This window comes from Callorhinus ursinus, unplaced genomic scaffold (assembly GCF_003265705.2).
Source record: "Callorhinus ursinus isolate GAN/ISIS: 27379988/994484 unplaced genomic scaffold, GSC_fseal_2.0 scaffold50, whole genome shotgun sequence".
NCBI lineage: Eukaryota > Metazoa > Chordata > Mammalia > Carnivora > Otariidae > Callorhinus > Callorhinus ursinus.
The window spans coordinates 5,370,255-5,395,107 of NW_027397112.1; the positions used below are offsets into that span (position 1 = coordinate 5,370,255).

A 24,853-nucleotide genomic window follows, 5' to 3' on the forward strand; every position below is an offset into this window, starting at 1 on the left:
AGAGAGAGAGAGAGAGAGACAGTGAGCAGGCGGAGGGCCAGAGGGAGAGGGAGAACTCCAAGCAGACTCCGCACTGAGCCTGACTCCGGGCTCGATCCCAGGACCCCCAGATCACAACCTGAGCCGAAATCAAGAGTCAGATGCTTAACTGACTGAGCCACCCGGGCGCCCCTGCAAATTCCAAGTTCTATCTGGGAGACAAGTAATAGGAAGCCATGGCGGATTTTTGAGCATGGCAGTATGCATGATAATCATATGTAAGCTGGGATGTTTGCAACAATTTGAGGGACGGATCGGAACAGAAAGAATCTGAGGAACAGACTTCCCACTAGAAAAAAAGGCTGTTGCTACAACAAGGCATAAAACATGAGACCTGATGACGGAGGGAGCGAGACATGAAGAAGGAGATACAGGGAGAAAGTCTTCTCAGGCTTTGGAGGCTGAGGTGGGGGATGGGATATGGGTTGGGGCCTTGGGCCTGAGGACTGGAGGGATGGAATTCTCTCTCAGTGATGGAGGGGAAGACACCTGCTTCACTGGTGCCTCTGAGAAAGAGCCAGGAAGGTTTTCCTTTAACTGATGCAAATCCAGAAACAAGAGTGTGTTTCCAAGCTCAGTGAAGGTGGGTGGGAATTAAAGTGAGGTGAGGGGGCGTGGAATCTGGGCCCGGGATGCAAGCAGAATTGAGCTTGGGATAGAAGTTGACAATAAACTTGGCCTCCTCTTTGCTTTCCTCTTTGAGTGAGGAACTTTCTGTAGGTTAGAGACATTCCCTGCTCCTGGGGACTTCTCCAGACCCAAAGGGCCCAAAGAAGCTTCTCCAAACACCTGTAGTGGACCACCTGTGCTACCCATTAACATTTGGGTTCACTGGCTCCCCCTGGACTTAGGAGTTGTCATTCTCGGGGGTCAGGCTGTGGGAAGCTTCCTCTTACCATGCTCCCCAGCTGATATTTGCCCATAGCCAAGTTCAGGAACCACTGTCCTCACTCCTTGGATGAAGTGCTGTTAGGAGGGGGGCACCTCTCCTGGAGTTTGGGGTGCTGTGTGGGGGTCGGGCAGTGAGCTTCTGCCTTCTGTGTCTGCTCTTGACTTCCGTGTCTTAACTGTTTCTTCTCAGAGGCACAGAACTTGGGCAGCTTTATTGTCAAGTATGGCTACATTTACCCCCTGCAAGATCCCAGGAATCTCGTCCTCAAGCCTGATAACAGCCTCTACCGATTTCAGGTAGGTCTTGGCCTTGACCTTGGTGTTAATATGGGATTAATCTTATCTGAGAAGGTAATTGTGTGGTTTCATATCCTCACAGATCAGAACTTTAGAAATGGTAGGCGGGCTAAAGTAGTTTCATCTCAAGCCACAGGGCTGGGGTCCCAGGGGGACAGTCACAGCCCAGTGTTTAAGCATGGCTTCCTGGTTTCTTTTGTAGACGCCGTATTTCTGGCCCACCCAGCAGTGGCCGGCTGAAGATACAGACTATGGTAAAACTCCAGCCCCCTGTGCTTTTGGTAGCGCTTAACATGCTGCTTATTTACTTGCCGCATTTTGGTGACATTTGTCTTGCTGTCATCATGACCTTTATGTCAGTTCACATCTGTATTGGGAGTGTTCTCAGGGAAGGGAGCAGGGGTCTGCTGAGACTTCTTCCCACCAAGCCAAGCACAGCAGCCTCATGCACGTAAAGGCTGCAGATGCAGTTTTAAAACACGATGATGATGGAAAATGTCATTGTTTTCTTTTCCAGCCATCTATTTAGCCAAGCGAAATATAAAGAAGAAAGGGATTTTAGAAGAATATGAGAAGGTACAGAGATGCTTTCAAGTACAAGTTGTTATATTTGGAATAAAGTCTTGAGCTATTTTTTTTCTCTTCCTCCTTTGCTACGTCATATGTACCATCGTCATCCATCCATCCATCATCTATCCATCTATCCATCCATCCATCATCCTTCCACCATCAATCTATCCTTAATCCATCATCCATCCATCCATCCTCCCATTATCTGTCCATCCATCCACCATCCATCCATCCATCCACCATCCATCTATCCACCCACCCATCCACCCTTCATCCACCATCCATCCATCCATCCATCCATCCACTATCTGTCCAACCATCCATCCATCCACCAACCCATCCACCCTTCATCCATCATCCATCCATCCACCCACTGTCCATCCATCCATCCACTATCTATCCAGACATCCATCTACCATCCATCCATCCACCCATCCACCCTTCATTCATCATCCATCCATCCACCCACTGTCTATCCATCCATCATCTACCATCCATTCACCCACTCTCCATTCATCCATCCACTATCCATCCATCCATCATCATCCACCATCCATCCATCTATCCATCCACCATCCATTCATTCATCCACCATCCATCCCTCCATCTATCCATCCATCCATCCACCATTCATCCATCTATCTGTTTAGAAGCAGCTCCTGAAATCAATTCTTCCCCATGTCAAACTTCAGTTTCTCCTGCTGTAATTTAAGCTCTTGCCTCAGTGACTACTGGACACACAATAGCTACTACATTCTTTTTGCTGTCCTAGAACATGAGACAATTAATATGCATGGTAATGGATATTATGTGATGAACAGATTTGAACTTGAGTTTGTGATGGGAAGACAATAGTGTAGCTTTTGTTTTAGGCCAGGTGAGTCAGATTTCTCGAAGAACACACCCAAGCCTTCAAAAGCCTAGATTTCTGGGCAGACAGCCTTAATCTTGCTGTGTTTTTATTATTTACAGACATATTTTTGGAAGAGCCAGCATCATGCCAATGTTAGGACTTGTCTTTGTGCATTTGTGATGCTCTGTCATTGAATACTGGGTTTCTGAGTTTTCTCCCACTCTATTCTCCTCTTCCTAATCAGATTTGGGATACATTTATTAAAAAAAAAAAATCCAAGCCAGGGTGTGGCTTTTACTGTAAAGGCTTTTTGAGAATTTGGTGCTACCCTTTGAATGCATGTCTTTGCAAAGCTGGGATGGGAGATCATTTGGCTGGGGCTAGGTTGCTGCAGGGCCAGAGGCATGCCCTCATTGACTTAGAGCTCTCTGCCCTCTGCACACAGCGTATGTCATGGGGCTTAGTGTTCTTTTCGTTTTCCATTTCTAGGAAAATTATGATTTCTTGAACAAAAAAATTAACTACAAATGGGACTTTGTCATTATGCAGGCCAAAGAGCAATACAGGTAAGCAAAAGATGATGTCTGTCCACTGGTTGTCCTTCCTTCCTCCCTTCCTTCTTTGTTTCCTTTAATTCAAATAAACCTTTATTGGGCATTATGTGTCAAACACTGGGTTAGGCCTGGGGAGTATAAAGGCACAGTCTGGGATCAGGCGGATGAGGAAACAGGCCATGATGCTACACCGAAGTGAGTGCCTCACACAGGGGTTTCCAGAAGGAGCTGGAGAAACAACATTGAACCTGGAGGCTGCACAGGAGTTTCCAGGTGAACGATGGTGGTGGTGGATGGAGAGGAAGGGCGAGGTATAAGGAAGGATCTTCTAAGCAGACAGAACCAGAGTCTGGAGTCCAGGGAACGCCTACTTGATGCAGTTCTGTGTGGCTGGAGCAGAGGCACCATGGTCTAGACAAGTGGACACACAAAATTAGCCACTGCAGACATGAAATCTGAAATTGGAGGCAGGCTTTGAGTCAAAGGCATAGAGTCAAAGGCTTTGAGTCCCAGGCATAGAGGCTGGGACTGACAGAAGTGAGACCCGAGATGTTAGCAGGAGTAGATCGTGAGACTGTTTTGTGTGAAGGGCCATGGGGAGCCACGGGAGCCATAAAAAGATCTTAAGTGGAACCACTCACTGCAGCTCTCATTTTGCCTGCTGTCCACTTCAGAACTAGAGCCGGAAGTCCCTGGAAGGCTCTGCCTTGTGTCTGAGAGCCAGATGTAAATGTTAGAGAGAGTGAATCAGTCAGGACAAGGTCAGGTTGTCATAACAAACAGCCCCCAGGTCCTGAGAGCATGAAACCACAGGTTCATTTCTTGCTTGTGTTACATGTCCACTGTGGGTTGGTGGGGGCCCTGATGTGCTTTGTGCCCACTCCAGAAGCCATGCTGAAGGAGCAGCACCATCCAGCCTTTGCCTGTTGCTGGAGCAGAGGGAGGCAGAGCCTGTGCGGGTCACAAGTGATGGATGTCACTTCTGTTCACAAATCATTAGCCAAAGCAGCTCCCCATATGGTTGTGCCCAACTTCAAAGGCATTTGGGTAGGGATGTACAATCCTACCGTGTGCCTGTGACATAGGGGAGTCAGGAATATCCGGAGACTGATACCATATATTACCAAAATGGGTAAGTCTGGCTGGCCCAGGCTCACTCTGGCAGGTCCAGTTTCTGGAAGGTCTAGAAACTGGTGCATAGTTGGGCTGGACAGTGGACTCTCATCAAGCAGCCTTAGGATTGGAATAGTGGGGATTAGTTAGGGCTCTCTAGAGAAACAGAAACAGTAGGATATATATGTATGTATGTATATCAAGAGATTTATGATACGGCATTGGCTCACACAATTACAGAGGCTGAGACGTTACAAGACCTGCAGCTGGTAGTCTGGGGACCCAGAAGAGCTGGTGGTTTAGGTTCGTCTGAAGGCTGGCAGGCTTGGGGACCCAGGAGCTGGTGTTTTAGTTGAGTCTGAAGGCAGGAAGACTGATGTCCCAGCTCAAGGCCATCGGGCAGGAGGAATTCCTTGTCATTTAGGGGAGTATCATCCCCTTTGTTCCATTCAGGTCTTCAACTTAAAATACCCCCATCTGAAAACACCATCAGGGGCACACCCAGAATAATATTTGAGCAAATATCTGGCCATCCCGCAACCCAGTCAAGTTGACACATAAAATAAGCCATCACAAGAGGTGAGCGCTGTTATGCAGGAGTGCTGGGTCCGGAAGCACAAAAATTCTAATGGCAGATGGCTTTATTGCCTTGAAGGGGGAATATCTGCTCTGAGGCTTGGGATTCAGGTAGAGGAGCATTACTCAGAGACCTGGCCTGGGCCTTTCACCATTGACATGTTTCTGCTTAGGTATGTTTGAGACAGAGCAGTTGGGGGGAATGCTCTAACTTCCCATCACTTGTATTTGTTCATAAGGCTTCATGGGGTGAGTCCTGTGTACTGTCTCCTTTCATGTTGGTGAGAGGGAAGTGCTCATAGCAGTAATTCTTGTCACCCTTACATCCACAAATGGGGAAGTGAGGCTTAGAGAGTTTAAACAGTCCATGGCAAGGTCACTCTGTGAGGTAATGGTCGAGACTGGGCTAGTATTACTTAGTTCCAGTCAGTGCACCAGTTTTGATTTTCTACTGGGTTCCACACTGGGCTGGAACCCTTTCATCCTCCAGTTCTCTGCTCTGAGCAGGATAGCCCAGTGATCCTGAGGACTGCAGACCCTGACATACGCCTTTCAGGACATGCTAGCTGCCTGTTACAGCTCCGGGCTATTTTCAGTGGCTCCCACAGGCCCCACCACTCATGCCTTCGCCTAGATAAAGCTCCATGCTGCCCGTGTCGTAGGACATCTTCTCCTCCATCACTTCTAGATGCCTTGGGATGAGAAATTCATAAAAGGCTCTCTCCTTCTGAGATCCTGGCTTTTCTCCACTAATTCCATTGCTTGACTCAAAGCCTGCCTCCAATTTCAGATTTCGTGTCTGCAGTGGCTAATTTTGTGTGTCAACTTGTCTAGACCATGGTGCCTAGATAGCTGGGCCCTAGAGAGCTGGGCCACCACCAGTCTGAGATGACACTGTGAAGTTATTTTTTTTTTTTTAATTTTTGAATTTTAAGCAATCTCCACACCCAGTGTGGGGCTCAAACTCACAACCCTGAGATCAAGAGTCTCATGCTCCACCGACTGAACCAGCCAGGTGCCCCTGTGAAGGTATTTTTTAGATGAGATTAACATTTACATCAGTAGACTTTGAGTAAAGCAGATTGCCTCCATAGTGTGGGTGGGCCTTACTAATCAGTTGAAGGCCTTGTGAGAAAAGACAGGATTTCTGAGGAAGAAGGAGTTCTGTTTCCAGATTGCCTTTGGACTCAAATTGCAACATCAGCCCTTCCCTGGCTCTCCAGCCTGCTGGTGTGTCCTGCAGAATTTAGACTTGCCAGACTCCTCAATGTATGTTATTCCTTAAAATAAATAAATTGTGCCTCTATCTATCTATCTATCTATCTATCTATCTATCTATCTATCTACGTATCTATCTAGTCTACTGTTTCTCTTTCTCTGCAGAACCCTGATTAATACAAACACAGGGTCTTAGCACAAAATTAGGTTGGCCGTGTAGGCTGGCTCATGAGGTAGCCATTTTATTATACTGAACCTCTACACACAGACCTCTTTTCTGAACCCAGACTCAGTATCCAGCTACTTAACATCTCAGGATGATGTCACACCTCAAACTTAACTTGTTCATAATGGAATGTTTCTCTCCCTCATACACCAAACCTCTTCCTCTAGTGTTACCCACATCAGTGCAAGGAACCCCATTCACCTCCTGCCTCTAAGCCCCCATGCCCAGTGTCTAGTAATCTGGTCCTGTTGCCACCCCTGGCAAAATTCCTTCCGCCCCACCTGCCCCCTTCTGTCAGCCCCCACCTCCCTGCCCTGGTTGAACCAACCTCACTGTCACCCAGGCTGTGGCCATGTCCTCCCAAATGGTCTCTCTGCTCCCATTTGCCCCCATTTTTGAAACCCAGATAGGGTCCTGTCACCCTTCAGAGAGAGATCTCTCAGTTCGAATGTCACATGCTCAAAGAGGTTTTGTTGATTAGTTGTTAGTGAACAGAGATCATCCTAAGACTTAGTAGCTCAAAATAGCAACAGTTGCTCTGTTATTTTTCAAGGTTTCTTTTGGTCTGGAATTTGGGAAGGGCTTCGCTGGGCAGTCCTAGATCTGAGTCTCTCAAGTGGTTGCAGGCCAAGGGCTGGAGCTGGCGGCCTGTAGCCCTGGCTGGGCATTTCGTGTCCTTGTCATGGGGCCTCTGGGCCTCTCCGGGTGCCTTGGGCTTCCTCACAGCATGGTGGTACTGGGGCAGTCACATTGCTTACAGGTGGTTGGAAGCCTCGAGGGCAAACATTCCAGTGAGGAGGTAGCTGTCTCACCTTTTATGGCCCAGCCTCAAAAATCACAGAGGGCCATTTCTGACATACTGCGTTCGTTGAACAAGTCCCAAGAAACCCACCTGGTTTCCAGGAGTGGAGGACATAGGACCCCCCCCCCCCCCCCGCAATGGAAGGAGTGTCAAAGAATTGTAGACATATTTATTTATTATTTTTTTCAAGATTTTATTTATTTACTTGACAGAGAGAGACACAGCGAGAGAGGGAACACAAGCAGGGGGAGTGGGAGAGGGAGAAGCAGGCTTCCTGCAGAGCAGGGAGCCCGATGCAGGGCTCGATCCCAGGACCCCGGGATCATGACCTGAGCTGAAGGCAGATGCTTAATGACTGAGCCACCCAGGTGCCCCGAATTGTAGACATATTTAAAAAGCACCACAGTGGCCCTCCCTGATTCTGCATTAGAGCACCTGAACTTTTCCTGAGAGCTCATCCTGCAATTTGTGATTTTCTATTTCCTCTTTGTTCAGTGTTTAGACCAAAAGCTACTCAAGGGCATGGTATATGTGTTTGTGTTCGCTCAGGCCGCCACGACAAAACACCACACACCGAGTGCCTTAAACAACAGACATTTATTTTCTCGCAGTTTTGGGAGCTGGGAAGTCCAAGCTCAAGGTTATGGCAGGGCTTACTTTCTGGTGAGGACTCTCTTTCTGGCTTTCAGATGGCTGCCTTCTTGTGTCCTCACATGAGAGAGAGAGAGAGAGAGAGAGAGGGAGAGTGTCTCCTCTTTCATCTGTCACAGAAGAGCCGCAGAGCAAAGCCAGAAAGGACCATTATTGTCAATTAGCGACCTACTGTATTTACCAGGCTCTCCAGCATGATGGAGACTCCGCAGTGCCCTGGGCCGTCTGTGGCCCATCCTCCTGAGGCCATAGGGTCGTTAACCTGGTGGAAAATGCAGTTAGGCTGGCAAGGGGAAGTTGAAGTGACAGTGTTTATATTTAATTTCCAGGGGAGGTTGGCAAAACAGCCTGCCGGAAGGGCACTCTCCACCCATCTGGCTCTCTAGATGTGATGATGTTATTCACAATACACTAGTGGGCCCATAAATCTGCCGTCTCTGTCTTGTGGAGGGCATGTGCGTCATCCCACGTTGCCTGGGCATGCAAGCATCAGCGTGTGAGCGCAGGTCGCCGTGGAAATGGTGCTGGAGGGGACCCATGGCATGATCATTAACGTGGCCCGGCTTCCCTGGGAGGAGAGCACAGCATCGTTTCCTCTCCATCGTGGGGAAAGGGGGAGAGAGAGAAAAGAGGGAAAATAAATAACCTTTTACGATCATCAGTGAGGTCTAGGAAAACCCTAACTTGGCACAAAGTCTCTGAAGCGACGGAGCGGCCCGGGTAGAGGGGAGACACGTGGACCACCCCCCAACCCCCCGAGGCCCCGCATTTTTCCCCGGCACTGAGCGTGGGCGCGGCCTGCTGCCCACTTGTCCAGATGTTGACGATGTTGTTTATCGAGGCAGGGAAACATGAAGCCAGGGGCTGAAATGTCAGTCCAGAATGTCCTCCACCTGCTGCAGTGGTGCAGGTTGTGGAGGTCCGATGCTGGGGCCGGTCACACTGGGGTGGCATGTTGACAGTGCTCTGCTCTCAGGCAGAGCTGGACCCTGGGGCCTGATGCGGGTTCAAGTCCCACTCTGCTCCTTGCTGACAGTGTGACCCTCCGAGGGGCATATTCAGTCTCTCTCTGCTGTAGTCCCTGGAGCTGCTAAGTCAGGGGGATGAGGTCACTGGGAGGATTAAATGAGTCAGTACTCATGTGATGTTAGTGTTTGCTGTGATTATTATTACGGCAAACACAGAGTATTTGGAGAGTGGGGAGAGTCATCTGGGTCATCAGGAATGGGGTACCTCACTGAGCAAAAGATGTGAAGTCTTACTGGCCTTTATGTGGCTTTTGGCTTCTCAGGACTGGAAAGGAAAGGACTAAAGCAGACAGGTATGCACTGGATTGCCAGGAGAAGGCGTATTGGCTGGTCCACCGATGCCCCGTGAGTATTAGCCTTCCTGGCTTCCCCCATCTTATTCCTTCCCCACTCCCACCCTGTACTCACCATCCCTTTTGCCAGCTCATTTCCTGCTGGGGCTGCAACTAAATCAGCAGGAGTGTGTTGCTCAGTGTTGGGTTAGCCCCCGAGCGCCTCTTTGTGGAAGAGGAAAGGGGCTGCCTGGATGGAACGAGCTTATGGCTCGTCTGGTGATGTTGGGTCTAAGCGAAGTGACCTACGGGAGGAACCCGAATGAGCTTGCCTTTTATGAGGGCTGATTTTTTTTTTTTTTTTTTGCCATGACACCTTGGAAAAGGATTACAAGAAGAAAAAACTAGAACGCAGGATTCCCATAAAATGCGGTAGAGACTGGAAGTCTGCACAGCCCAAGCCAGGCCTTGGGTCTCTTGCCCTGCTCCTTTTCCTTTTCCAGCTCCATCCCCAGCAGCTGAGGTGGGAGGAGGTGAGGAGTGAGTGTGTGCTGTGCCTCACAGCCTAGGGCACATTGTGTCTCTGGCTCAGGGACTTTTTGGGCCCCAGAGGGACAAGCTGTGCATAAGTGATGTGACTCGTTACGGCTCATTATCAGGAATAGTCACCCACTGGGGTTACTTCTGCTGCCTCAGTTTCCTCCTAGGGCAGACCCGGGTGCTGCCTACGGGTCACTGAAGGTGGGAGATGTCAAAGGGGTTCTGAAAAGTGAAGGGGTCAAAGCAAATGTCGTTCATCTTCCTCCTTTAGTTTCCCTGCTGTTCAGCTGTCCAAGTTCTCAGAACCAGAAGGTGAACTGGGTCAGTCACGGTGCCAAAGCTTCTGGATTTTGGAACTTTGAGCTCATCAGATTTTGGCCGTTTTGCTCATTTTCTTTCTAAATTCAAAACAGTACTCGTATGGTGTTCCATATGAGTGGGGGTGTTGGTTTCCATGCCTCGTTGCTGAGGTTAAGGTCCTGGGGTTGATCCCCAAGAAGCTCGTGTGGTTTTGCTTTGTTCCAGGATTCCTCCTCCAGACAAATCAGTTAGCTGATGCCTGACACAGGTCGCTGGGGCTGGGTGAAGGAGTACATGGCTGGGACGACAGGGTCCTAGAGAAGTAGCCAAGCACAAGCCCCCCCCCCCCCCCCACCCCATGGTAGCTCAGGAGTGAGATCTTTGTATGAGAAAGTCACTGGCATGGTTCAGCCTGCCTTCTGTCATCTGTTCCTGAAGGGGGAGCCTGGGGGGGGGGGGAATAAGGGCACATGGTAGGGAAGCCCCTCATTCGGCAAGATGCCCTGGTGCCCGTGGCGCTCGTGATGGGGGGATCCTGCTCCTTGCAGGGAACGGCTTCCACGTTACCTGCAGAGACTCCGTGGTGGGGAAATGCCCACCTGGCAAAGTGGCATAGACTGGCTGTGCCCAAGACCGCCCCCCCCCACGCCGGTCTCTCTCCTCCCCTCTGTCCTTGCCACCAGCAGGCCCGTAGGGAACCAAGTGCAAAGCAGATGATTGGAGTTCTCCCGACTTCTCTGGGGGCAAGCTCTCAGCCCCCATACCGGCCAAATCGACGGCTGAGTGGCTCCTCACAGTATGATGCAGAAGTCCCTAAATTTGACAACGCAACTCTATGGTTACTGCTTCCGCCATCACCTGCCCCGCCTCCACTCCCTCCCCAACTGCAGCCACTTCCTCTCCCTCCACCTCCACCACCACCATCATCATCATCGCAGCCGACCTGAACTGAGCACATAACTGTGTGCTGGGCACTGTGCTAGGCTTCACTCCGCGTTCGTTCTCTTGTTTCATCTCTGCAGCCCCGTGGGGAAGGTGCTATTATTAGTCCCATTCTGCAGATAGGGAAGCTGAGGCTCAGGGGTGTTGCCAGAGTTGCACAGCTAGTGAGGGTCAGACTGCAGCGCGCTCTCTCCCCGTCCCTGTGCTCTTCTGCCTCCCACCACAAATGGCACGTGATGTCTTAGTGCATCGAAGGCCTTTCTGTCACCTCTTCGGTCCTTAGAGCATCGCATGAATCCCTCTGCTCTAACAAACATGATGCTAGGGTTCAAGGGTAGCCAGTCTCTCTTGGATAGCGCTGGGGAGCCAAGTTCTCAATGAGGTTCTGATGTCCCCAGAACCGTCGTAAAACCCCACAGACACAAAACCATTTTCACATCCGGTCTCTGCAAGTCCTGCTCTCCTGAGCCCAAACTGGACCAGCAGTCCACGCTGAGGCTGGGGTGCATCTGGCTCCTGCTCTCCCGGACTGTCTTAAAACACCGGCAGCCTCTCGGTGGAGCGTTCTGTTTGAAGAGCATCCTGTTTGAAGTCTGTCTCAGTCTAGAAATTGAGCAGTCTCCCTGACAAACCCGTGAAGCCCAGGAGCTTAGGGGCTGTCAGACTGTCTCCAGGAGACCCAAACAAACAGTCAGTTTGGTGGGAAAAAAAAACCAGCCAGGCAAACAAAGCTTTTGGCTCCGTGGAGCGTTGAGCAGCTGGTATGTGGACTGTCTAACCGACTGTCGTAGTGTGGGACATGGCTTGCTGTCACGCAGCAGGTCCCCTGTTCCCTTGTCTCGTCATTGATCTGTGAAACCTTCACGGGCCCTGACTCTGTGCTGGCTCAGTTTGGTGCTGGGCGTAAAATAACAGCTAAAAATCATCAAGCCCCGGCTACGTGCCCGTGGTAAGCTCTTGGTGTGGACGATCCCAAGTACCTGGTGATGATGCTGGCGAGTAGGGAGTCTCCCTATCCCCAACATTCAGATGGGGCGATCAAGGCTCAGAGAGGGCCGGTAGGCGGCACAGCGCTGGGATGGGAAAGCCACGTCTGTCTGATGCACTGCTGCTGTAGGCGGGGCACCCACATGCGGCCCCTCTCCCAGCTCCAGGGGCACAAAATCCAGATAGCTGTAACAGGCGAGCAGCATCTCCCGGAGGGTAAGGTGGGGGGTGATTGGTTAAGGGAGTGGGGAGGAGTGTGGTGCCGGATGCTGTATCAGGGATATGATCATGGGCAGAGGCCAAGCCCTGATGTGGATGGTGGGGGCTGAGGGACGTGATCCAACCCCCATCCTGAGCCCAGATGCTGCCGGGGACTCAGCATCCGGGCACTGGGGACAGGGTCGACAAGGGGAGAACAGTGAAGGAAAATGTTCGTCTCCTGTGTTTTTACCCAAATGAAACAGAGTGCAGATCTGGGCAGGATGCAAAGCACAGTTCATTGTGTAAATCAACGGTTCCCTTAAGGAAGTCATTCGGGGGCCTTCTGTGCATCTTTGCTGTGCCACCTGCTACTTCTGTGTCTCCTGAGGGTAGGGTCTGCTGACGTAGGGACCACGGGTGTATGGAGGATATGGTCCAGGGATGGCGGCACGGTGTGCTCTGAATCACAGGGTCGCTTGTCTGAATATCATCCAACTGGCCTTCGTGTCAACCACCAGCACTGACCCTCGCCAGAGAAGAAGGTGTCTGCCTTCCGTTTCCGGTTGAGGTCGGGCTAAATGTCCAACAACAGAGAAACTGCAAAATAAATTTAAGTAAATAAATAGATGCATTTAAATCTTTAAATACGAGATGATATCCACATGAAGGAATATCAGGAAGCTATTAAAATTGTATTTTCCAGGGCCCTTTATTGACCTAGGGAAAATGGTCCGACATATAATGTGATGTCATAAAAACAGGTGGAAAACCCATGTACTCTGAGTCAAATGAAGAAAGAAACCGACATCTATTTGGTGGGTGTCCGCCCTGTGCCAGGTGCTGGCTAGGCAGGGGGGATGTTTGAATGATGAGCTAGGGCAGACGGTGGCCTGCGCCTCCAAGGAGCTGACAGTCTGGTGGAGAGACGGACATGGACGCGATTGCACACGCAAGTGTGTACAGGGAGGCAGGACAGTTGGAAAGAGGCAGGGGTCCTGCGTCAGCTCCGGGTCTGGGACTGATGTTCCAGCCAAGACCTGCCTCCCACTGCAGCCCCACCACTGTCTCTTTCCCCTGCTTGATTCTGTTTATGCAGCTATTTAGAATTTTATTATTTGTTTTCTGTCCCACGCACCGGAAGTGTCTGAGCTGATACGTTAGGGAAAAGAGTGATGATGAAGGAGAACAGAACAGGAGAAGGGACAGGAAGAACGTGGTAGAGGGCCCCCAAGCAGTGTCCATCGGCTCCTGGCCTGGCGCTGCTCCGGAACGCTGATTCTGGGAGTCTTCCAAGGCAGCAGAGGCAGAAAGGCAGCCCCCTGGGCGGCTTTGAGGTCAGGGCGCTGGGATGGGACCACGGCTCAGTTGGAAGCAACTGAGACCTCGGAGATGCACGGAGGAGGCAGGAGACAGGGCCGCCAGGAGGGCATGGGTGGCCGCCTGCAGAGTGGAGGAAAGCCAGGAGGGGATGGTACTGGACGGACTGGCAGGGTCGTGAAGCCCACTGGGTGGCTACAGCTCTCAGAGTCAAGGCCGTCTGGTCTGGGCAGCTGGGGGTGGCCCTGTGCTGATTGCTGTTAATGCAGGTGCACCTGTGAGCACGGGGGCAACCAAAGTGATATCAGAGCGTGGGTCAAGTTCAAAGGAAAGATATGGAGAGCTAATTCAAGACTTGAGCACACAACTGCACCAAAGCTGCTGAGGTTGTAGGGGCCAGGAGTGTGGGCTGTGTGTGTGTGTGTGTGTGTGTGTGTGTGTGTGTGTGTGTGTGTGTAAGTCTGTCCTCAGTTACCCTGGGGGGATTTCTTTGTACCAGATGGAGAGGACAGTTCCTAGAACTCACTTGAGGGAAAGGCACACAGATTCTGATGACCCCCGCCCCCTGCCCCCATGCTAGGTTCCATCCCGTTGAAGGCTGGCTTGGACTTCCATATTGTCCCTCATAGCACTTGTCACAACTCTGATTTATCATTTGTGTGATAAATTGCCGAGTGCCTCTCCCACAAGACCAGAGGTGCCTTGAGATGCCAGCTGGGGATGCCCGGAAGTGCCCCATTCCCCACAGGCTCCCAGGCTGAGCACAATGGCCGTCATAGGAAGTGCGTGATAAGTATTTGTTGATGGAGGTCCTCGGGTGTGACAACTGGGACAAGAACAGCCACTCCCTTCCCCTGTCTTTCTCCCCACTGATTTTTTCTCTTCCTTGCCTCCACGGTGTGCCCAATATTTGCCCCCATGGTAGCCTGCTGAGCTAAGTTGGCAGATGTAACAAGTAAAACAGAGGATGCCCAGTTAAGTTTGAATTTCAGATACACAGCAAACAATTCATGTCACACTATTTTTATGCTTATTGTATATTTATATTAAAAACATATGTAATATATTTTTATGTAAATCATGTATCAAAATTATTTGTCATTTGTCTGAACTTCGAGCTTAACTGGGCATCCTGTATTTTACTTGGCAACCATAGCTCTGAGCTGAACATGCAGCTGATCCTAATGAGGTTGAATCTGATGGGGAGAAAGCTCCGTGGCCTCCTGCCTCAGTGTAGTGGGCCTGGGTGATCACATGTGTTGGGAACTTGATGGTGGCCTGCACCAAACTAACGGAGAAGGAAGTGAAAGACCCAACTTGCTGGCCAAGGAATAGGGAGAGACCAAGCAAGACTGGCTGGAGAGTTCGTTGCCTGGTGGAGAAGGGGACTGGTAAAGACTGAGGGCCCCACTTTGGGCCAGGTGTTTTCATATGCCATCTTTAAATGACTACAAGCCCTTGCTCAGTAATTGCTACCCTTTGTTGAATGCTTTGCACATCATCTTGTTAAATCCTCAGCAAGAACTTGACAGGTAGGAGGGATCATCTCCATTTCTCAGGAGGGATAGCAAGTGTAGAGAGAAGTAGTTTCCAAAATCTTCCTCACTGCTAGGAAGTGGCAGATCCAGGATTGGAACCCAAAGGTGCTAACTGAAGCCTGGACTCTCCAAAGCACTGCACTGTAGGTGGGGGCCAGGGGGAAGGAGCACTGCCAGAGGAGTGAGAGTCCCATGTACTAATCCCAGTGAACTCTTGAGTTTGAGTTTTATCCATCCACCCTTCTATCCATCCATCTATCCATCCATCCATCCATCCATCCATCCATCCATCCATCCATCCATCCCTTCCATCTATCCATTCATCCACCCATCCATCTATCTACCCATCCATTCACCCACCGCTATACACACCTATCCACGCACCCATCCATCCTGTGTTGGGTTCTGAGGATGCTCTGGTGGTGGAACAGCTCCATGAAGTTTCTCAGCTCACCCAGAGGGTCTTACAATAACTCTGGTTCCCTATGGGCTAAGCCACAAGCCCTTCTCAGCTCAGTCTCATAATTGGCAGTTTGGCCAAGACCCAAAGTTAATCAGAAACTGGAGATTCTTCCAGGGGTGGTTCTTACATTGTTTTTATTCCATTCAGCCGGGAATGAACAACGTGCTGGACTATGGCCTGGACCGAGTGACCAATCCAAATGAAGTCCAGGTAAACCAGGTAGGTCTCGGCTGCATACTTTGGGCAGGGCCTAGGTCAGGTTCTTAGGCTGGGAAGTTGTCCACATGACTGTTGTCTGTTTGTATCTGTTGGGGCAATGATGTCTCACCTTTGGGACTTCCAAAAAGATATCTTGTGATTCCGGTGTCAGGGGCAGGGCCATGACGAGGGTCTTGTGTGATGATAGACGAGAGAATGTAGAGTGCAGGTCAGAGCAAATGGGATCTATGTGGATGGGCTTCAGACTTTTCCGAGGCAGTTCCTCTTTTGAAAATCTGGTGAAAGTTATGAACCCATTCCGTCCAGATGCCCAGACAGACATTTTGCACATAATTTCAGCCAGTTCTCTGATCTCCTGGAGACTATAGGCCCCAGGCTCAAAACCCTTGAATCAACTTCGGGTTGAAACCTTAATCCACATGACCCAGAATGTCCCACTTTCTTTTGCATCTCAGTAGGGTGGGGCCTTTGCAAAGATTCTCTTATGCTTTTAGTTTTAGAAGGACCCTTTCCCCAAATAGGCCACCATTTATGATGGGTGGCCATTTTCCTAAGACAATTTTTTGTTTAGAGGAATGCAGTGCATAAGCTGCTGAAACAGTGGGCATCCAGGGTAGGGTTTCTCAAACATGGCACTATTATTTGGGGCCAGATAATTCCTTGGGGGGATTTCTTGCATGTTGTGGGATATTTAGCAGCACCTCTGGACTCTACCCACTGGATCCCAGTAACTCCATGCTTTTCTCTGCCAGCCTCCCAGCCCTAACAATCACAAATGTCCCCAGACGTTGTCCAGTGTGCCCTGGGGAGCAGAATTGGCCCGGCTGAGAATCATGGAGCCTAAAACACACTTGACCTAGACTTAGATGGTTCCATTGCTTTCTGTCTAATGTTGTCCATGGGCAGCAAGGGGTCAGGGACATTTTAGCCTCATGTGTCATCTCTAAGCCTTGGCAGTACATAAAGGCGTGAGTGGGAGGTGAGAAGAATATGCCAGAAAGGAGGAATAAGGAAGTCCACTGGGACCTGGAACTCAAGATAGCTGTGGGGACCCCCACCAGTGCAGAGACAGAGGCATGGGTTTAGGAATGGAGTCCATGTGGAGAGGGGACATTGAGTCCCCAGAGGGCATCCCCTGGGGCATTGCTAGGTCCCTTGCCCACAACTCAAAGTGATCCTGCCTTTAATACATGCATGGCACTGTCAGCCTTCACAGCCTTTTCCATGTTCCCCTCGTCAAATGACAGATAATTGCTGAGGCTTGTAGGCTTGGTTGCTATGGAAACAGAATCATCAAGGAAAATACTGAACCGGGGTGGAAGATTTGCTTTTTTTTTTTTTTTTTTTAAATGGATAACTGGCATTTCTGGAAACCTCTGTGGTGTGGAGGAGGGGAGGGTACAGGTGGAAAGCACATCACGCTACTCTGACCCTAGCCAGCTGGGATTTGGCCTACCTGTGTGAGTGTGTGTGTGCGTGTGTCTGTGTGTGTCTGTGGTGCAGGGGGCCTTACACTCCAGCTCTGGGAGGACAGCTGAGGAGCTGAGGTGCTCCATCCTCCATGCTATTTGGGGGTAACTTCCAAGGAGCCTGGCCAGACCCCTTCTCACTGAGAGAGCATCTTCAGGCTCACAGGGGGTCAGGCTGGAAGAAGAGCATACCTTCTGGCACTTACTACCCACTTCTTGCCAGACGCTCAGAGTCAGAGCACCAGACAGTGCGTGAGGCTGGGGGCTGACCCTCCCGTGGCCATGTTTGACACGGGGGTGCTTTCACTTTGTTTACCCTTCATCTCTCTCTGTTTCTCTCTCTCCCACCAGCTCTCTTTCTCCTGTCTGCACTCTGGCTACTCTGGAGTATTCTGAAGAATAAAGAACCGTAATTCTCATGAGAGCACGGCCTCTCCCTCTCTGCCAGCCCCAGTGTGTGTCAGGCCCAGCCACTGGGGGGATGGAGGCTGGTGCCATGTTTGATGTGTTGGCAACGTTTCTCACCGACTGACCAAGTGGCCCCCGATTTTCCCAGTTTATCTGCCCTGAGGGGAGAGGGTCGAGAGGACGTGAAGTGTCTCCATGAGGCCTTGGGCATGCAGACGTTCTGGATTTTTGTCTCGTTCCAGAGAAGATCTCTCATTGCTGGTTTGAAGAGAGAGGCCATTTCTGAGAATTAGTAAATTCTTGAAAAGATGCCTGTTTTCCTTAAATGGAGGCAAATAACCCAAAAGAAATGAACACCAGCAAGCGTAAGAAAGAGGCTGTTTGGTTGGCGGTGTCCTAGGGCTCTGGGTGACCGACCTCCTCAGGCTGGTGGCCACGAGTTGGTGTGGCTGCCCAGCCCTGGGAGGAACTGCCCGTGGTCCCAAGGCCGCACCCAGAGAGCATGTCTTCTCTCAATTCCCCTACCTTGAGGCACACATAGCCCCCCATCTTCCTTTTATTTCACTGAGGAGACAAAATGGCGGCTGGGCACTAGCCATGGGCGGTGGTATGCCTAGGGCTGGCGTTTCCTCTCCTGACCCCGACAGGATGACCATAGTCATTTTGTGATGAGGGCCAGTGTGGGGTGTTGAAGAAAGCTTTGATCTCACCGTGAGTCCTAGCTCAGCCGCTCCCTGGACATGTGGTCTTGGACAAGCTCTTGAGTTATTCATAGCCTTAAGTTTCCTTACCCATAAAATGGGAATAACAGTAGCTCTTTCCTCCGAGGATTAAATGAGGTCATTTATGTGAAGTGTCTGGAATGGTATCCAACATGCAGAGGCGGTCCACGGACAGTAGCTGTCGTTATCCTAATGGTCGCCATGCTGTGAGAGAGGTCACTTCTGGGATGGTGCAGGAGAGGGTCCTGGACTTTTCTAAAAGACAGAGAGGGAATGTGATTGGAGAGGGGACGGGCAGCTTAGGAAAGAGACTGGACTTTCAGATTGGGCCCAGGTCAAATTCCTGGTTCTGTCATTTATTGGCTCTGTGACTTCCCAGGTCTGTGACTCTTGCTCTTCTCTGATCCCCATTATTCCCTGCCCTCCGGCCCCTGCCCCCTACCACACCCTTCCAGTCTGCGCCCGGGGTCAGTATCATGGGGGGATGACCTGTGCACTGGGCCATAGCTCCGCACTCAGTAGGGCCCTGCACTTGGGCTAGTGTTCACCTGGCACCGCCTTAAAATTCTTAATGCTTTCTTTGGACGAGGGGTCCTGCATGTGCATTTTGCAACGGGCCCTGTAAATAACGCCGTCTGTCCTGCCTCCAACTGATCCGGAAGCTCGCGGCAGGACAGACTACCTCAGGGGATTGCGACCTCAAATTCTTGTCTCTTTGGGCAGGTCACTTCTTCCCATCTCTTGTCTGCTTTGCATTAACTCCGTCAGTCCCCACATTTCCTGGATTCTGACTTTTGACCCTCTCTCTGCTCTCAATGCCTATATTCCCCGATTCCTCATGGTTGTCCCCATCTTGTGTTTCACTCTGTGGCTTGCCCGACCCCTCACCTCTGTTTCAGCGCACATTCCTGCCTGGCTGCCTGGTCCCAGGTCCTTGCTTGTCCCTCCTCCTTGCTTCTACACCCCTGTCTGCAGTGGCCCCAGGCCCTCCCAGGGTATGGCCTGACTGACCCTTCCTGCCCTGTGACAATTGTCTGCAACCTGCACCCGGGTTGGGAGGCCAACAAGCCAGCCACAGAGCTGTGTAAACAGGCTCTGGAGGCATCCCTATTTGGGTAACTCCTATAAGGGGAAAAGAGTAAGTTAGAATTCCAAGAATGCGTAGCATTTGAAGATTCCTTAGGCAGAGTATCTTAGTGTAGCACAGTGTGTCACTCGGATGAGGAATAAAGAAGTGACTTCCCTCCAGCAAGGCCAACTGTTGGGAAGGCAACGGGTTTGTGCATGAATTACAGGGAGAAAAAAATGTTTATTTCTTATGTTGTCATGAAGTGGTTGTCTTGAATTGCTTAGAAATGTGCACGCGTGCGCGTGTGTATTTTTTAATGACTTTAATGTCTTTTTTATGGCCTTTGGCTAAGTAATAACAACATGGACAGATTTATGAGATTTAGCAAATAAAAATACTGGATGCTCAGTTGAATTTGATTATCAGATAAACCACAAGTAACTTCTTTAGTATCAGTATGTCCCAAATATTGCAGGGGCATCTTGTGTTTTATCTTGTAATTAGGGTCTACACCACACCGTGCCTCCTCTCAGCAATAGTGTATGAACCCTACTCAGTAGCCACAATATGTTGAGCCTCTGCTCTGTGCCAGTCACCTCTCTGTATTATCTCATTTAATGCCTTCCCCCTTTTGTGATCCCCGTTTACAAAGGAGGAAAGAGGCTTTGAAATGCTAAATAACTCATCCAAAGTCAAGTCAAGCCAATAAGTGGCAGAACCAGGAATTTGACCTGGGCCCAATCTGAAAGTCTGTTCTCTTTCCTAAGCTGCCCCTCCCCTCCCCAATCACATTCCCTTTCTGTCTTTTAGAAAAGTCCAGGACCCTCTCCTGCACCATCCCAATGTCCACACACCCTTAACAGGACAGAGATGCCCTGTATGTCCGTCTAGAGGAAACTGATCCCATAGAAAGCTATTTTTAAAGCTAGAAACCAGTAAAATCCATGTGGGAAATCCAAGGCAGAGGTGGGGGAAGCCTCCGGTTCAACCAAATCCACTGCTGTCTGACTCCCAGAGGGTGGCTGGTAATCCTGGAAATCTGAGAACAGTCAGCAAACCGCACCACCAATGCAGAAGCCCTAATGGGGTAATACAATCAAATAAAGTGAATTAAAATACGAAATATTTTAACACACCGAAGACTGAGATAATGGCCCCAGAAACATATTAGGCTAAAAGCCAGGCCATGCCAGGTAGAGGAGAGATGAGAGAGTGTGTGTGATTGTGGTTGACTTGCAGGGATGGCTCCCCACGGAGCCCAGGGAGGGACAGGCAGACTGAGAATCTGGCTCATTTAATCTCTCTTGGTCCGCTTAGTAGGAGTCCCATGCTCGTAGGAGGTTTGATCTTGGCTCCTGGGCACTTGGCAGGAGGGTGTTCAGGCACTCTGGCTGCTGAGCACAAGCCTAGTATGACTGCAATCTTTACTACTGTTAGTGTTTTTTCTTCCTTAGCTTTATTGAGAGGTTACTGACATATAACATATATAAATTTAAGGTGTACAGTGTGATCATTAGAGCTATGCATATATTGCAAAATGATTACCAAAATAAGGTTAGTTAACACCTCCACCCCTTTGCATAATTAGGATTTTTTTTTTTTGAGTGTGTGGTGATGACATTTAAGATCTACTCTCTTTAACAACCTTCAAGTATATAAAACAGTGTTGTTAATTAAAGTCACCTTGCTGTGCGTCAGATCGCCAGATCTCATTTCTCTTCCAGCGGGGAGTTTGTTTTTCTGTCATTAGTGTTGATTAAAGAGTGTTTCCTGTCTTTCTGTTGCATCTTGTGATTGGGGCTTTAGCTCTCTTTTTGTTTTAATTTAATTTAATTAGTTTATTTTTTTAAAAGATTTTTATTTATTTATTTGACAGAGAGAGACACAGCAAGAGAGGGAACATAAGCAGAGGGAGTGGGAGAGGGAGAAGCAGGCTTCCCTTGCAACAGGGAGCCCGATGTGGGGCTCGATCCTAGGACCCTGGGATCATGACCTGAGCTGAAGGCAGATGCTTAATGACTGAGCCACCCAGACACCCCACTGTTTTAATTTTAAATTAAATGGCTGGACAGAATCAGTCCACGGTGTAGCACTCGTGGCTTTAAGGCAAAGAAGGAACTGGTGAGGAGTGTAGGCTTTTTTTCTGAGGCTCATGGATCACTCCTCAGCTTTGCAAATGGAAAATCTAGGCTTGAATCCTGGCTCAACCTGTTGCTGAGCAGGAGGTTTTGAGAAAGTTGCTGTAACATCTCAGTGGTTAGGTATCCCCAGCTGAAAATCAGAATAAGAAAACTTTCCTCCCTTAAACTTTGTAAGGGATCAGAGAGGTGTAAATTGCTTTGCACTTAATTGCTAAGTGGTTACTATTATAGGCAGAGGTCCGGCATCCGCTTTGAACAGAAGGTGTAGACCAGTAGATATGATTTTTAATCTACTTGAGCACACTCTAACAAGAGAGTCTGATTGTATTAGATTGGAATGCAAAGCCACTCTGGTCCCAGGGTCCTTTTCTTTCTGAAATGTTAGTCTTCTAAAACAGTGCCTTATGTCAAGAGACAATAGAAACAGATAATCAGTGCCGTTGCCAAAATATGGATCATTTGGGGAGTGTCTTCAGCTGTTTAGGTGGAAAAATATTCTATTAAACTTAGAATACATCTCCGTTTTTCTAGGCATCCAAGCACATGGCAGTTATCATTTATCTGAGGTTTCTTGAGCATCTACTGTGCACCAGAAATTAGGCTAGAGGCAGGGATGGTCGCCCTGCTCTTAATGGTGCCTGGTGGATGATACATATATGAAATAGAATGGCACAAACAAATATTTAATTACAGTTGTGGTAAGTGCTATGAAGGAAGAAGTTGGGGTGTGTGTGAGTCCAAAACAGAGAGACCTACATTTAATTTTCAAGATAACTCTCCCTACCTCCCCCACTCGGGAAAAAGGGTTTCCTATGAAAAGCAATTACATAAAAGCAGTCCAATGAAGCAAAATGAAACCCCGCATGGGTTAGTAAGGAGAGTTTTGTATGTGACATTCCAGATCAGACCCTCCTCCATTCCTTGTCAATGGGCTCATGGGCCAGTACTTATTTTACTCACTGGCTAAGGGAAATAGTGTCCTCCTTGGGCTTCTGATTCTCTTCCCAGTGAAAATCTGGTTGTATTCAGCTGCTTGGATACTGGCAGCCAGGAACGAAGATGATCAATTTAAAGTATGAGAGTCAGTACCAAGCGGTCCCTGGACACAACCAAAGCTAGAAAAACCAAGACTGGAATCACCAACTGTGCCCAATTTCTGAGAGTTGCATGGAGCTGAAAAGTGATGCTAAGGAAGCATGTCAGATTATAAAGGGTTTTAGTAGGAGGCAGGTCTGAATGGTTTCCAGGAGCTTCTAAGAGCCTATACATGGAGTCTCTTTTGAGAGCCAGCCTTTCTCTGCTCAATCACAAAAAATCCAGAGAGAGGATGCAGCTCACCCCAGGCATGAACCTGCTTCAGCTGCTTCAACAAGATGATAGGACCCACCTGATATGATCTACATTGGTACAGCTCCACTCTAGGGCTTAGCTCTTGGTGGGCGCTGGTCTCAAGTTTTTTAATTGTGTGCTTTATGTTTGGCAATGTGGCTTTTTTCCCCCCAATTTGTATTGGTCAAGTTGTTATGAATACCCAAGGAATGGATTTCACCATTCAGAGCTCTCTCCTGGGAGGAAAGAACAAACTTTCCAGCTGCATACTTGTTTCCCAACTTTGTGTCTCATCCCATTTAGGATGGTTCTGTAGGCACTATGGTAGATTGGGACCAATCCCAAGCATAGTCTTGAATTCATCTTGGCTTTTGGGAGAACAGCATACAGTTATAGTAGTAAATCATATGCATTCCCTCATCAGAGCCTTAGTTGAATTAATTCTCCAGTGGCGGTGGTCGTGGGGAAAGCCTGTCTTTTAAGTAAGAAAAGGTGAAACCGTTTTTTTCATGGGTAAGGATTTTTATTTCTCAAATGGGTACTTGAACTGTAATGACTTAATGGCATCTGTTTAATGGTTTTTGCTTCTTTGTTTTTACAGAAACAAACAATCACTGCTGTCAGAAAAGAGGTAATTAGTTTCCTGGTCCCAGGGAAGTTTGATTTTCAATCCTCTAACAAATTATATGTACTTTGGCTTTACGCTCTGCCCTCAGTAATGAAATGAAAAACCATGTGTAATGTTCAAACAATTATTTCTAAATTAATGAACCGCACAGAATGACAAAGCATCTTTTGTAAGATCGAAATGGATCGGTGCTGAGGCTCAGGATATGAAACACCATCAGAAGGCCCAGACCTGACCTACGTGGGATGGATGCCACAGTGTCTGCCTCCCCACCCCGGCCCCTGCTCCTACAATGACAGGGCCGTTCAGAATCTCTCTGAATAGACACACTACCTATTTTGGCAAATCTTGTGTCCAGGGCCCAAGACAGAGCCCTGGAAGGCATTGGCTCTTGAGGTTAGCCCTGCTCTGTGAGTCAGGGGCACCTGAGGGAAAAGCCCAGCATCTGTCCCCATGTCTCAATTTAATGCTCCTTAGAACTTTTTGTATTTCCAATTGGTGCCTTTTCCCAGACTGATACATGATGGGTTATAGAGGCCTCTAATTTGGATTTTGGGATCACCTGTCTACTGTGGCCCTCTGTCCTGTTAGTACTGTGGTGGGTGGCTTGAGGGGGTGGGATGGCAGGGAAGTGGCTTCTGGTTCTGGAGGCCACGTGTAAGGGCCGGTGTTAGTGGCACTCAAGGGTGGGGAAGTCGGGCATCCTCCAACCACTGTGTCTCTTCCAGATCATGTATTACCAACAGGCCTTAATGAGGTCCACTGTGAAGTCTTCAGTGTCCCTTGGAGGGTATGTCTCTAATTTGTTGGTCTTGCTGAGGTTTGAACAAGAGGTAGACAAGAAGAGAGCCTTCTGCTTTAAGGCAAACTTGAGCGGTTGTGGGCTGACATAAGATCCTAAGGAGCTCTGAAGGATGAAACCAGTCTTTTAAGGATTAAATTCCTAGGTCCTCAGTCTGCGTGTGTCCAGGTCTCATCTTGGGTTAGGCAAAATCAGGGATGGGTGAGGTTTTATACAAGCCTCACCTTTCTTGGAATCCACTAATGTGTGGATGGACAAGGTGGGAAGAATAGAAAGTTCATAGACTGGACCCTGTGGGGGATCCACAGTAGCCCGTGTTCCTATCAGCAACCACTCAAATTTATTAGAGATATGTGAGTTACGTTTACTGGTTCAATGTATTATTAAATGTCCACTGTTAATCTTTGATTCAAAATCCAGTTACAATTAATTGGAAATTTACATTTGACGTATTGAACACTCAGGATACCTTGATCCAGTCCCCCATACGACATTACTGGGGAGACACAAAAGGATTTAGTGCCCCCCAAATGTAAGCAGTTATCCTTTTAAAATGTGCAATTCATTTTAGGACCACCTTGCTAACTAAGATTTTCCTGCACACATGGCTTATTTCTGGAGAGGCACAACGTGACTACCCATTTATTTTGACTGTGTGAGACTTGAGTAATGGTACTAATCAAGATGG

The 24,853-nt window shown here is 49.0% G+C and overlaps 1 protein-coding gene across 4 annotated transcripts in view; it reads left to right on the forward strand.

The window, feature by feature from the left end:
• The window catches only part of RGS9 (regulator of G protein signaling 9), a 64,319-nt gene that overhangs the window by 13,040 nt on the left and 26,426 nt on the right, over positions 1 to 24,853 (forward strand). For 2 of the 4 annotated variants that reach the window (XM_025889986.2, XM_073883229.1), the window contains 8 exons: positions 1,121 to 1,227; positions 1,430 to 1,481; positions 1,745 to 1,803; positions 3,140 to 3,216; positions 9,082 to 9,163; positions 15,526 to 15,597; positions 23,337 to 23,366; positions 24,092 to 24,153. In XM_025889986.2, the coding sequence (XP_025745771.2) occupies positions 1,121 to 1,227; positions 1,430 to 1,481; positions 1,745 to 1,803; positions 3,140 to 3,216; positions 9,082 to 9,163; positions 15,526 to 15,597; positions 23,337 to 23,366; positions 24,092 to 24,153 (541 nt within the window). Of the gene's footprint in view, positions 1 to 456; positions 623 to 1,120; positions 1,228 to 1,429; positions 1,482 to 1,744; positions 1,804 to 3,139; positions 3,217 to 9,081; positions 9,164 to 15,525; positions 15,598 to 23,336; positions 23,367 to 24,091; positions 24,154 to 24,853 lie in introns of those variants that run through there. The other 2 variants (XM_073883230.1, XM_025889987.2) reach the window with 2 other exon arrangements.